This window comes from Protopterus annectens, chromosome 11.part0 (assembly GCF_019279795.1).
Source record: "Protopterus annectens isolate FY-2018-M chromosome 11.part0, PAN1.0, whole genome shotgun sequence".
Taxonomy (NCBI): Eukaryota; Metazoa; Chordata; order Ceratodontiformes; family Protopteridae; genus Protopterus; species Protopterus annectens.
In genome coordinates this window covers 1,266,004,459-1,266,016,762 of record NC_056745.1, presented here as the reverse complement: position 1 = coordinate 1,266,016,762, position 12,304 = coordinate 1,266,004,459, and the positions used below count along the sequence as shown (strand labels likewise).

At 41.6% G+C, this 12,304-nt stretch overlaps 1 protein-coding gene across 1 annotated transcript in view; it reads right to left on the bottom strand.

Moving 5' to 3' along the window:
• RBM28 (RNA binding motif protein 28) overlaps window positions 1–12,304 on the bottom strand; it is a 1,154,212-nt gene that overhangs the window by 847,540 nt on the left and 294,368 nt on the right. Inside the window, exon 5 of the mRNA XM_044088621.1 lies at window positions 788–880. Coding sequence (XP_043944556.1) covers window positions 788–880 — 93 coding nt within the window. The remainder of the gene's footprint in view (window positions 1–787; window positions 881–12,304) is intronic.

Below are 12,304 nucleotides of genomic sequence, written 5' to 3'. Positions count from 1 at the left end.
GTGTTATCTTTACTCCTTAACTTCTAAATTTGATTGTATCTTTATATGTTTTTATTCATCTTATTGAGTCTACCCTGTGCCATTTCCTTACTGTCATACAAAAACAATATTTATAACCTAATCCTATCTACCAGCAGTTACAGTTTAATTTTCAAGCCACCTTCAAAAATATCTGCTTGTTCTAAAACACCACTCTTCTTTATTAATTAATCTGCAATTGATGATTTATGACTTTGTTGGTATATATGGCTGTTTCCTTATAGTTCTGGATAAACGCCAAGTACTTTATTTGTGCCTACAATGTGTTCAGTATTTTTCCCCTGACAAAATAAATAAATAAAATATACCAGCCATGAAGATGAGGCACTGATCTCACTACAAAAGCTGTCTGTACACCATGAGGAAACTTCAACAATAGTCTAGCTTCCCATTTCTAAGTGTGTTACTATGTACAAAATTTTTGTACTACAGAAAAAATCATTAATGCATTAAAGCAAATACAAATTTTTGTTTCATTTTTAAGTAATACAATAAAATACATACACTGGCATCTGAAGAACAAACTGAAAATCTTGCAAAGCCAAGGAAACTAAAAAATCTGCTCAAACTCTGAACTAAGACTACATGCAAAAACTTTACCTGAAGAAATGTGCACTTCAACACAGAAACCTGAAAACAGCTGACGGTAACAAAGACACCCGCAAACAGATAACTGCATAAACTACCAATAACAGTCTTAGGAATGTTATTGTTAGACCTCTTACAAAAGAAAATCACATTTTCTCACCTTTTATCTCCTTCATGTTCATCTCCTTCAGTGCATTTCCTGCAGATAAGACATTTTTGAACTGAACAAAGGCAAATCCCCGCATCTTTCCATCTGAAGAGATTAGAAACAGAAGTGAAGGTAAACAACGTGGACGGCCACATAAACCTACACATGCTAAACTCCTCATTATCTGCATAACTTATGAATCAACCAACACTATACCACAAAAATCGAAGTGTGCAAGGAGCAATGGTATAAGAAAAGATACAGCAATACAGTTTATTAGGAAAACAAAGAAAACAACATTCCCACAAAGAGTATAGACGGTACAGAAGCCACTAATATGTTTTCTATTACCTCCCCCGCTCACTGCTCCTTACAAATTTATTAATTATGCCACTTGAAATAACTGATGCTCCTCAGTGAATGTCAAAAGAAAATTAGAAGCTTGTCTAGACTATATTATTTATTTATTTTACATTTGTTGACCGGGATAGTCCGACTAGACATATGTCCATTTTCAGCAGAGGCCCAGGGAGAAAAGCTCCAAGATAATACAAATTGAACGTTTAGTAAATGCTAGTTTCAAGCATATTACAGTCATAAGCAATACCAGCATTTAGCACATATAGTACTAATTTATTATAAAACGCTTTACAAAATATGACATTTTCAAAGTTATGCATACATAACATTACATTCAGGTTTAAGACGCATTGAGCAGCAGTTATACAACTGACCCTTCCTGAAATGGTGTGGTAGAAAAATGTTAGAAGTAGTTGAAAGTAAGGCCCCTAAGTAGTAGAAAGGCCACTAGTCGGGGTTAGTGCAAGGACATAACCAATGAGTTTTGAAGTATTTCTTGAGTTTGTTTTTGAATCGAGTTAGTGAGGGAACTAGGGTCAAGTCAGCTGGGAATCTGTTCTATGTTTTTCCAACAGACTTGGCAAACAGAGAGTTCTCAGCTGAGTAGTTGGATTGGCATGTTTGAACTAGGAGTCTAGTGGATAATCGCAGTGGCCGGGTGCTGGTGTAGGGGCTGATAATATTTTTTAGTGCAGGTGTATTTTCTGGTTGGTAAAGGACTTTATGTGCCACTATTAGCTGGATGAACTGCAGTACACTAGACCGTTCAAGCCATCCTAGGTGATTTAGGTTGTGACAGTGGTGTGTCTGGTAGGCTGTGCCAGTAGCAAATCTGGCAGTGTGGTTATAGCAGGATGACAGTTTATTAAGATCTGTTTTGTTTAAGTTGGAGAATAGAGGTGAGGCGTAGAGAAGAGTTGGTAGTAGACGGGAATGGGCAATTGCAGTTCTAGCAAGTGGGGTAAGGAAAGGTTTGATTCTGTAAAGACAGCCAATTTATTTTATTAATGGTTTTGATAGTTTGATTGATATGCGCATCAAACTTCATGTTATCAACTATGACACCCAGTAGTTTCGTTTGGGCTTCTGGGGAAGATGATAGTGCCTTTGTTAGTGGTTATGTTGAAGGATGGCAGGCGGGTCCTGCATGTGGGGGAGAAAAGGAGCAGCTTAGTTTTGTTGGGGTTTAGGATTAGATGTTGATCGGAGAGCCATTTTCCACTGTATTAACGGTATTTTGGGTTAATGTGACTAAAGTAGTTGGTGAGGTGTCAGAACAAATCAAGGTGGAGTCATCCGCATATTGAATGCAGGTAGCATCTGGGATGACTGAATGAAGGTCGTTGACAAAGATGGAGAAAAGAAGAGGTCCTAGTATCGAGCCCTGGGGGACTCCTAATATGATGGGTAGGTGAGATGATAGCTTGTCCTGCCATAAGACTGCCTGTTGCCTGCCCTACAGGTAGGATTGAAACTATTGGGAGTACATGGTTGTTTAACGAGAAGGCCTTCAAGGTATTTATAAGCATTTTGTAGTTAACCATGTCAAAAGCCTTGGATAGATCTAGAAAGAGTGCTGAGGATAGTTTGTTATTATTGCGGTTGTGATTAATGACGTTAGAGAAAGAGAGGAGGGCAGAAGTAGTACTGTGGTCTGGCTTTAAGCCATGCTGAAAGTTGGACAACAGTTTGTTCTGTGTGAGGTAGAGCATGAGCTGTATGTGTACACACTTCTCCATAATTTTAGCTAGAGGTGACACACAATAGCTATGGGTATAAAGTTTGACAGTTCAGTGGAACTGCCTCCTTTATGGAGAGGTATGACACGGGTGACTTTCCATATAGTGGGTACAGTAGCTTCAGATATAGCTCTGTTTATCAAGATTGAGATAGGGAATGCTATGGTATCAGCAGCTTTTTGCAGATCGTTTGCTGGGAGGAGGTCGGCAGCCAGGGTGGTGGGGTCTTAGTTTCTTAAGTAGGGCATGAATATTGTTGAGTAGGAAAAGGTTGGAAGGTAAAGTATGTTTGGGTACTGGGTGTGGCTGCATTAGAATTAGAGCCATTGGCAGAGAGTTGGCTGACTAGAGGCTGGATAGACTCTGCGAAGAAGCTGTTGAGATTATTAGCAATGTCTACTGGGGATTTTTGTTGGGAAGCTGAGGGGGGTGGAGTGGTGGTTTGGCCTGGGTGGAGTAGTTTATTTATTCCTGCCCAGAACTTTTGAGGTTTGATTTGGTGTTTTTGCAGTAGATGGTAGTAGTAGTTAAGGTTATGGATTTTTTTCTGTCATTCCTTAGCTGTCTGAATCTTAGTTGATCAAGTGGGGCTTTTGTTTTTTGGTAGGTGGCCCATGCTTTGTTTCTGAGTGAAATTTTGGTTTTGGTATCTTTAGAAATCCATGGTCCAATGTTAAGTTTGGTTCTAATAGAGCGGCTGGGAGCATGGGAGTAAATAATAGCAAGGAATTTGGTGTTAAAGTATGCCACTGCTTCATCTAGGGGGAGACTTTTTAGTACTGACCAGTTGCATGCCTTAAGTTAACTGAAACTTGGTGAGAATAAAATTATTCTTGTTTCTTAATGTTCTATAGGTGGGTTGGTAGGAGCAGTCTACTTTGAGCTTGATTACATAGGTGAGACAGTGGTCACTGAGGTCATCAGGCAAAGTGCCTGATTTATAGGACTGAAGATTGGTATTGACGAGTGTCCAGTCTAGGGTATTTTCCTTGTTATTGGGTTTTCCTGTCCTGGTGGGGGAGGTTATGATTTGAGTAAATCCAGAGAGATTTATAAAAGGGAATATAAAGAGTACATGGTGACTTTATTACAGTAGGTGCTCAAGAAGTATTACTGTTGCAGTATTACTGACATATGAGAATTTGCTGCAGATGGATACCTGCACATCTGACCCAACCACCAGTGCTCTATGAACATCCTTCTATGGCCTGGCTCTTCCATGATGCAAGACCAAGCATCCAAGTCAGAAATGAAAAAAAGAATTTGCAACAGTGACTGTCATTCATTTTCTGCAAGTAAATACACAGGAGATAGGCCTAGTGAAGGCTACTGAAAGCATTTGTTTTCTTATATTAAAAAAAATAAGGGAAATGTAAATGAGCTGTTAAACCATTAAAACAGCAGTGCTGAATACAACCGGAGACGTTAGGTCTGGAAGACGCCTTTGTTCATTATCTCAGTAAAAAGAGGGGAAGCCCCAGGCACTACCATAAACATTTAGGATGTGTATTGTAGCCATCTATGCTGATGTCCTGTCTCAGCTTCAAAGGGGCTTACTCGGAGAACCTAGAGACAGGAGACCAGATGAGGTCATTCTGCAAGCCAACTTGGATATTATATTTTACATGGAGTAATCTCTGAGAAGGGAGTAGCTTGTTTTGGGGAACTTGACTAGAAAGACTGCTCATGCACTTAATTGCGCCTTGTTCTATCAAGTAAGTTATTAGGTAACAGTAATTCTCCTAGATTCAGTCAGGAAAATATAGTAAAGCTTAGTTTAGATATTGCTTTTCTTTATTTGTCCGAGTCTGTTCATCAATGTTCTTTTCAATATTACCTGTGATCTGCACTCTGTGGTTTACTGTGAATATATATTTAGTATTTTCTTGTTCTTTTATTGTTTATTATTAAATATATTTAAAACTTTTATTGTGACTGATCCTTGTAGAAAGTACTTAACCTTTGAGAGTGCTTATATTTATTTGGTGACACTGTGTGGGCCACTCCAGAAGGCCTAGCTGGGGTTCCGGCGTGTAGCTCGCAAGACATTTCCCTGCGAGCTACATCGCCAATACCAAATGGCTGCAGCAGCAATTTGCTGTAGAGCAATACAGCTGAATAGCATAGCCGCTGCTGCTGTAACCTATGCACAGAAATTTTTCTACTAGTGGCGATCCTTACAGACAGCTGCCTAGCTGTATTCTAGCAGGGACGGCCGTACTAGATGTGTATCACATTCCATATTCTCATGCAAGTAATGCATTTATTGTATTATTTATTTATTTTATTGTCACACGTCTGACAAACAAGAAACAGAAATATTTTTCCAAAGATGACTAGCTTTTAAAGATACTGTAGACCACTGCTCAGGGGTCAAGCAAACAAGAGCTTTCTCACTGAAACATGAACGTGCCTGTAACAAAACAGAACTGAATATGGCTCAGGCAGACTGATAACTTTATCTGGGATGCAATCAGGTATCCCTCTGTGAAGGCACAGCCACGCCAAGCTGCAGCATCTGCATAGCTCAAGTAATCAGGCAGGCCAGCATAAGTCTTCCTACAACTAATTCCCATATATCATGAATACTACAACAACAGTGACCTATAAGAACAGCATCTGCTTCTTGATACTGACTCGATTTCCAATTTACTATGCATATTAAACTTAGTTTAAAAATACAAAAGCACATATGGGCAAGCATTAGACTGTTAAAACATAGTCAAAGCAATCTAAATATGAATCATTTCCCTTAAGGTGAGACCGTAACCCGATTAAGTACTGCCACATCACAACATCTTCAAAACGATTCAAGTTCAAAATCCTTAAGCGCTTTCTGCTCACGCAGAGTTTCCTTTTAGTCAGATGTGAAGGTAAATTATTTTTTTTTCTGCCAATGGGGCTGTCAAGCCTGCAGCTCATAAGACCTTCAAGTAGTAACTGGTTTATGCAGTATGACCAAAAGGGCAAGTCGTTGTGCACAAAATATCTTGTCATAAAAAGTATTCATTCCAAAACTGAAACTATATTGAAAACACATGGGTTGTGGAAGCTATGCATGCCACTCTCATTAGTAAACTCGTACCTTTACCTCTAGTGAATGCGGCTGACAGAACAGCGCAATGCAGTTCACTGCTGCTCTTACTGTAGTGCTCAAGTTCTGCTCTACGAGTGAAACAAACAGTACTACCCTTAGCTTGCCAGTGGCTGACATAACATACCTACATTTCACTGCTTCCTCAAATGAAAGCAGTAGCAATGCACCCTGTGCCACTCCAACAGTCCATATGCCATCACTGCTAAACAGAACACTAACTGTGGTCCAACACTGCACCACACTTCACTGCATTCTACCTAAGCAATGAAACAGCACTCTTTTCCTACACAAAATGAATTTAAAACTCTTTCATATTGGTCAATGCTGGTTGCAGAAAGGGATAATGCCCTAACTATAGCCTAGACAACTTGAGTTCAATTAGCAGTTCAGCTGTCTGACTACAATGGTAGAAAATGATGATCATTCCCATCCCAGGAGGGGTGAAGCCAACAAGTAGGACTGGGCAGGCTACAGTGAAAGGAGTTAGGTACACACACACACAGACAAGACACACAGACAGACAGACACACATACAGACCTGGCTGTTGCCTCTCCCCACCCCCACCCAACTCCTATCTCGGAGGCTCAGCTGATTAAACTCTCATCTTGGACAGGGCATAAACTGACTTGTAGGTCAGTTGCCCTGCCTAGAGAAGGAATGCATCTGGCTCATCCCAACCAGAGGAACAAATGGAATGACCATGGACTAGAAGTGGAGCTACTAGACAAAGTATGTGGGTGAGGAAGTGGAAGGAAACAAAAGTCTAATACTGTTAAGTTCACCATCTTGCCCACTCCTGTAACCTTCTAACATTTTCTTTTTACATTTACTTGCCTGCATCATGACCGCTATGATACCATTGATGGAGGCAAGTAAAAGTGAACAGCGTACCAAAAAGTGAGGTAAGGGTTTAGCAAGGGATCATAAACCAGAAAATCGAGGTCTTCCTGGTAAACTTTCAGCAGTATGTTACAAAAAAGATTGGGGCCCTAAAACCATTAATTCTCTTTTGGTTCTCTAACGCACCCCAACATGAAGACCCTGCAGCTCACTGCCTGGATTGTTTAGTGCTGTTGCGTTTTTAAGCATTAGCTAACTGAGGATGTACCGACAGTCGTTAAGGTACTTTGGTGCCAGAGAAAGAATCAGGACTGGTATTCTTAACTCTGCAATCATATGTTTATGTGAAGGTACATTTCTCAGCCATTTCAGCCTGCATGCCTGCGGGTCCTCTTTTTGTTTCTCAACTGTCTGCTAAACACTCTTGGAAGAGCTCTACATTTTTGGCCACTTAGAAATCATATATACCCTTCATGGCACGTTCTGCTTCAGTCTCCCTGCAAATGCCTAACCTGGACACTGATCAGTTTCTTGATATCTCTTTATTGTTTACAAGTTGTTGCAAGCCAGATTCCTTCTCTAGGTCTAGACTAGGCTTTGCTAGGACCATTCTCCAGGGGCTCCTGGACCATTTCCCTTCTACTTCCCAAATGTAAACTAGAGTCAAAATACAGTTGTGTACACTTACCATAAATGTAGATGTTCGAGTGTATTCACTGTTGCTGTCATTACATTTGGGTAATCTACTGGCAGGTTGCCCTCACTCGGCCTGAATTCCAAAGTCTTGGGTCCTGCGTCAGTTGCTGTCTTCTCTTCCATGACGTCAGGGATATAAAACATGCAGCCAACGCCATTTTCTTTAGTATTTCTTGCCCCCGATGTCGGGTGCCCCCAAAAAGGTAGCAATATTATATATAAATATATACATGCATCAATATAAACTTCACCTTCATCTACAAGCAAATACATCACATAGGTTGTAGAAAATAGAGAAGGAAAGATAAACTGTAGAATGACAGGGGGATGGCAGGAGGGTAACCTGGACTGCCAACAGTGAATAAAGTCGCACATCTACATTTATGGCAAGTGTACACAACTGTACTATGTTCTTCGTGTTTCACTGTTGCAGTCATTACATTTAGGTAGAATCCCAAAGCTATGGTTGGGAGGTTGGAGCTAAACAGCATTAGGTGAGGCTATAAGACCCTGCAACACTGCAGTGGCAAAGCCTGCCCTGGGCTTAGAGTAGAGAGGCAAATGGTAATGCTTTGTAAAGGTGTAAACAGAACTCCAAGTAGCAGCTTCTAGAATGCCCTTGGTTGGTACTCCTCTGAGAAAGGCTGCTGAAGTAGCTGCAGCCCTGGTGGAGTGAGACCTAATGCCCTTGGGCACAGGTTTGCCATGGTGTAAGCAGCAGAAACAGATGCAATGGCTTATCCACTTTGAAATTGTCTGCTTTGAAATAGCCTTTCCTTCTGATCCTGCAGCATATGACACTAGTAATTGCTCGGTTTTTCTTAGAGCTTTAATCCTGCTCAAGTAGAATCTTAGCTGTCTGTGTACATCCAAGGAATGCAGAATTCTCTCCCCTTTGTTCTGCGGATTTGGATAAAAAGTTGGCAGATGAATTGTTTGGTTAAGAGGTACACTGGAAACGACCTTAGGCATAAAAGTAGGATATGTACTCAGAGAAACCCTGCCTGAGTAAAATATGATAAAAGACTCTACAGCCATGAGGGCCTGTAGCTCTGAAACTCTTCTTGCTGACGTAATTGCTAGTAGCAGAGCTGTCTACCATGATAAGAACTTTATATCAGCGGTAGCAGCTGGTTCAAATGGAGGCAGGGTGAGCTTTTCCAACACATAATTGAGGTCCCATGCAGGTAATGGTGATCTTCTAGGAGGCCTTAAATTTTTGGCTCCTCTAAGATACTGCTTTAGTAAAGGATGAGAAAAGATTGGTGGCTCTGTATTGTAATGAGCCGAAATGGCAGAGGCATGGATTTTGATTGATGAGAAAGATGGGCCTTTGTCCAGCATCTCAGTTAAGTATTGCAATATCTGAGAAATATGCGGTTCTGCTGTATCAGTTCCTTGTACTTGATTCCAAGCACAAAATCTCTTCCATTTGTCAGCATATGATTTTCTAGTACTAGGCCTTCTGGCTTCCAAAATGACATCCATCACAGCTTTACTGAGAGGTGTCATCTCTATGATTACAGGATTAGCCATGCTCCAGGTTCAGAGTCTGTAGTTGATTGTGCAGGATCCGATTGCTTTGTTGGAACAGTAGTTGTGGTTTTTGAGGCAAGGTCCAAGCTGGGTATTGAGACAAGTTCCTTAGGATTGGGTACCAGTATTGGCAGGGCCAGTCTTGGGCAATTAATATCATCTTTGGCTTCTCTTGTCTGACTTTTATGAGGACCTTGGGTAGAAGAGGCAGAGGAGGAAAGGCGTAAACTGACAGGTTTTTCCAACTAAAGGATAGGGCGTCCACTTTCCATGCTTGTCTGTGATAAGTCCTTGTACAGAATCTTTTCAGTTGATAATTTTGAGGAGAGGCAAATAGGTCTATGTCTGGGCTCCCCCATTTCTCTGCTATCATGCTAAAGACTTGTGGATTTAGTTTCCACTCACGGGGATCCAGAAGGTTTCTGCTTAAATCGTCTGCCAGAGTGTTTTGTTTTCCTGGCAGGAATTGAGCTTGAAGATTTATTTGGTAGGTCAAAGCTGTGTCCCACAGTGCCATGGCTAATCTGCAAAGGGGGTATGAGTGTGTGCACCCTTGCTTGTTTATATACCACATGACTGTGGTGTTGTCCGCCTTTATCAGTAGTTGTCCTGGATGAAGTAAGTCCTTGAAGGCTGTTAGGGTATTTTGAACAGCTAGTATCTCTTTCTGGTGGATATGTAAATGCATTTGATTTGGTGCCCATATGCTGTGAACACATCTTCCTGCCATGTGGGCCCGCCAGGCATAATCCGATGCGTCTGTTAAGGTTTGACTGGCAGGGGGGTAGAGTGAAGGGCCATCCATGTTTTGGTGACAGGCCTTTGTCCACCATAGAAACTCCTGTTGCAGGCAGGGGATGAGATGAATCATTGTTTCCAGACTGTGTGAATGTTGACTCCATAAACTTTTTAGGTACCATTGAAGTTTCCTCATATGCAGTATTGCATATGGAATTAGTAGGATGCAGGATGCCATGAAGCCCAGAGCCTGCAGAATTTGTCTTGCAGAAGATTGGGTTTTTGTTGCCATCAGTTTGAAGTAAGTAGTCAGTTGCCTTTGTTTTGTCTGGTGTGAGGTAAGCCATCTGGGCAGTTGTATTCAAGCTTGCACCCAGGAATGTTATATTTTGAGAGGGTAACAGTTGTGATTTCTTTTCGTTTATTGTGTACCCTAGGCATGTTAGAAGCCTTTTCACAAATGCCAGGTGTTGTAGAAGAGTGTCCTTGTTCTCTGCTTAAATGAGACAGTCGTCCAAGTAAGGATATATTTTAATACTTCTTTGTCTGCAAAATGCAATTACTGGTGCCAGGCACGTTGTAAAGACCCTGGGTGCAGTAGATAAGCCAAAGGGCAGTGCAGAGAATTGGTAATGCATTAAGCCAGCCTTGAATCTGAGGTATCTTCTGCACGACTGTCTTATTGGGGCATGCAGGTATGCCTCTTTTAGGTCTAAAGTCACCAGCCAAGCATTCTTGCCCAGCATGGGCAGAAGCTGTTGCAAGGTGAGCATTTTGAATTTTGGAATGTCCAGGTATGTGCTCAAAATCGATAAATCCAGTATTGGCCACCAGGCCTTGTCCTTTCTGGGTACCAAGAACAGCCTTGAGTAAAAACCTTGTCTTTTTTCCTGTTCTGGTACTGTCTGAATGGCCCCCATATCCATGAGGGATGTAACCTGTTTCTGTGCCTCTGCCCATTGTTTTTTTGGCAGATCTGGCCAACCATTTGTCATTGGCAGAGTGTGGAAATGGAATCTGTATCCCTGTGATACGATGTTTAGTACCCACTTGTCCTGGGTTATTAACTGCCAACTTTGAGCAAAACGTGCTAATTTTCCCCCTATGGGTGCTGCCAAAAGATAATTGCTTGGTGTAGGTAGAGGGAAGTCATTTGGATTGCTTTCTGTAGGTTTGCGCTTTATCTCCTCCAGATTTGGAGGTAGATGCGCCCCATTGCTTTGACCTGTAGGAGTCTTGAGCCTGGTACCTGGAACCTTTAGGGCGTCTGGATTTGCCCCTTTGAGCTCTGTCTAACACAGGAAAGGACCAATTTTTTGTAGGCCAGTGTCTACTGAATCTAGGTGGCTGCACTTGAAAGAAATCTTTAACAGTTTGCATAGACTTATATTGGTCTTCCATTTTCTTTAAAACCTCTTCTGCCTTAATACCAAACAGAGAATCCTGCTGTAAAGGTGCATCTAACAATTTTGCTTTAACATGATCAGGCAAATTTTGTTCCTTTAACCAGGCATGCCTCCTAATCACAGATCCAGTAACTGATGCCCTGCAGGAGGTCTCTAAAGAATCAAAACTACATTGCAAAGTATGCTTTCCAACTTGTTCAGCTGCATGCAATAATTCCTGCAATTCCTTATTCTGTGCACATTCTGAAATCAACATAATTTTCTGTTTCAGCAATCCCAAAACATGTTGGTAGTTAAGCATATGAAATTGACAGTTTAAGGCCCTGATTGCCAAGGTTGCAGATGTATAAACCTTTTTTCCCCATCGGTCCAGTGCCCTTGAATCTCTGTCGGAGGGGGTAGGGTTTTTTGCTGTTGAGGCCTTAACTCCCTTTGGACCTCGTGAAATAGTTTCAGGATCAGCAGCAGGGTTTCTAAATAAAAATTTATGAGAGTCAGGGACCCTGTAATACCGGTCAGGCTTCCTGGGAGCCAGAAGCAAGGAGTCAGGGGTCAGGCTTGACTCCAAAAACACATCATCCACAATGTCTAAAACAGGGGGAATGGCTAAAGGCTTGTGCTGAGGGAGAAGGAAATCCCTGAGCCTCTTTTTTGATTCTGAAAACTCTTGACTCTCCCAGTGAAAATGCTCCCTCAAAGTATGCAAGGTTTCTCCAAATAAATAATCCTCAGGAGGAGATGCAGAAGGAACAGACTCCTCAGCATCAGAATCTTCATAGGGAGGTAAAGATAATTCCTGATCAGAAGAGGAATCAGAAGAAATAGAAACCTGATCTGAAGATTCATAATCAGTGTCTTGCCTAGGCCTCTTATCTGGAGGGGATGATGGGAACCCCTTGATCAAGGTAATAAGGTCTTCAGCCATTTTCATCATTTGTTTTTTTAGACATAGCGGCCTGTGCACGTGGCTCAGGCGTCAGTTTTTTAGTTTTAGAAGGTTTCTTTGCCTTAGGTTTTGCAGCTTTCGTCGGTTTGATATAGAAATGTTGAGGTCTGAATACACCCTCAGAAGCCGGTGCCTGCTCAGCGGCTCCGGACCCATCCGAGGGAGATACA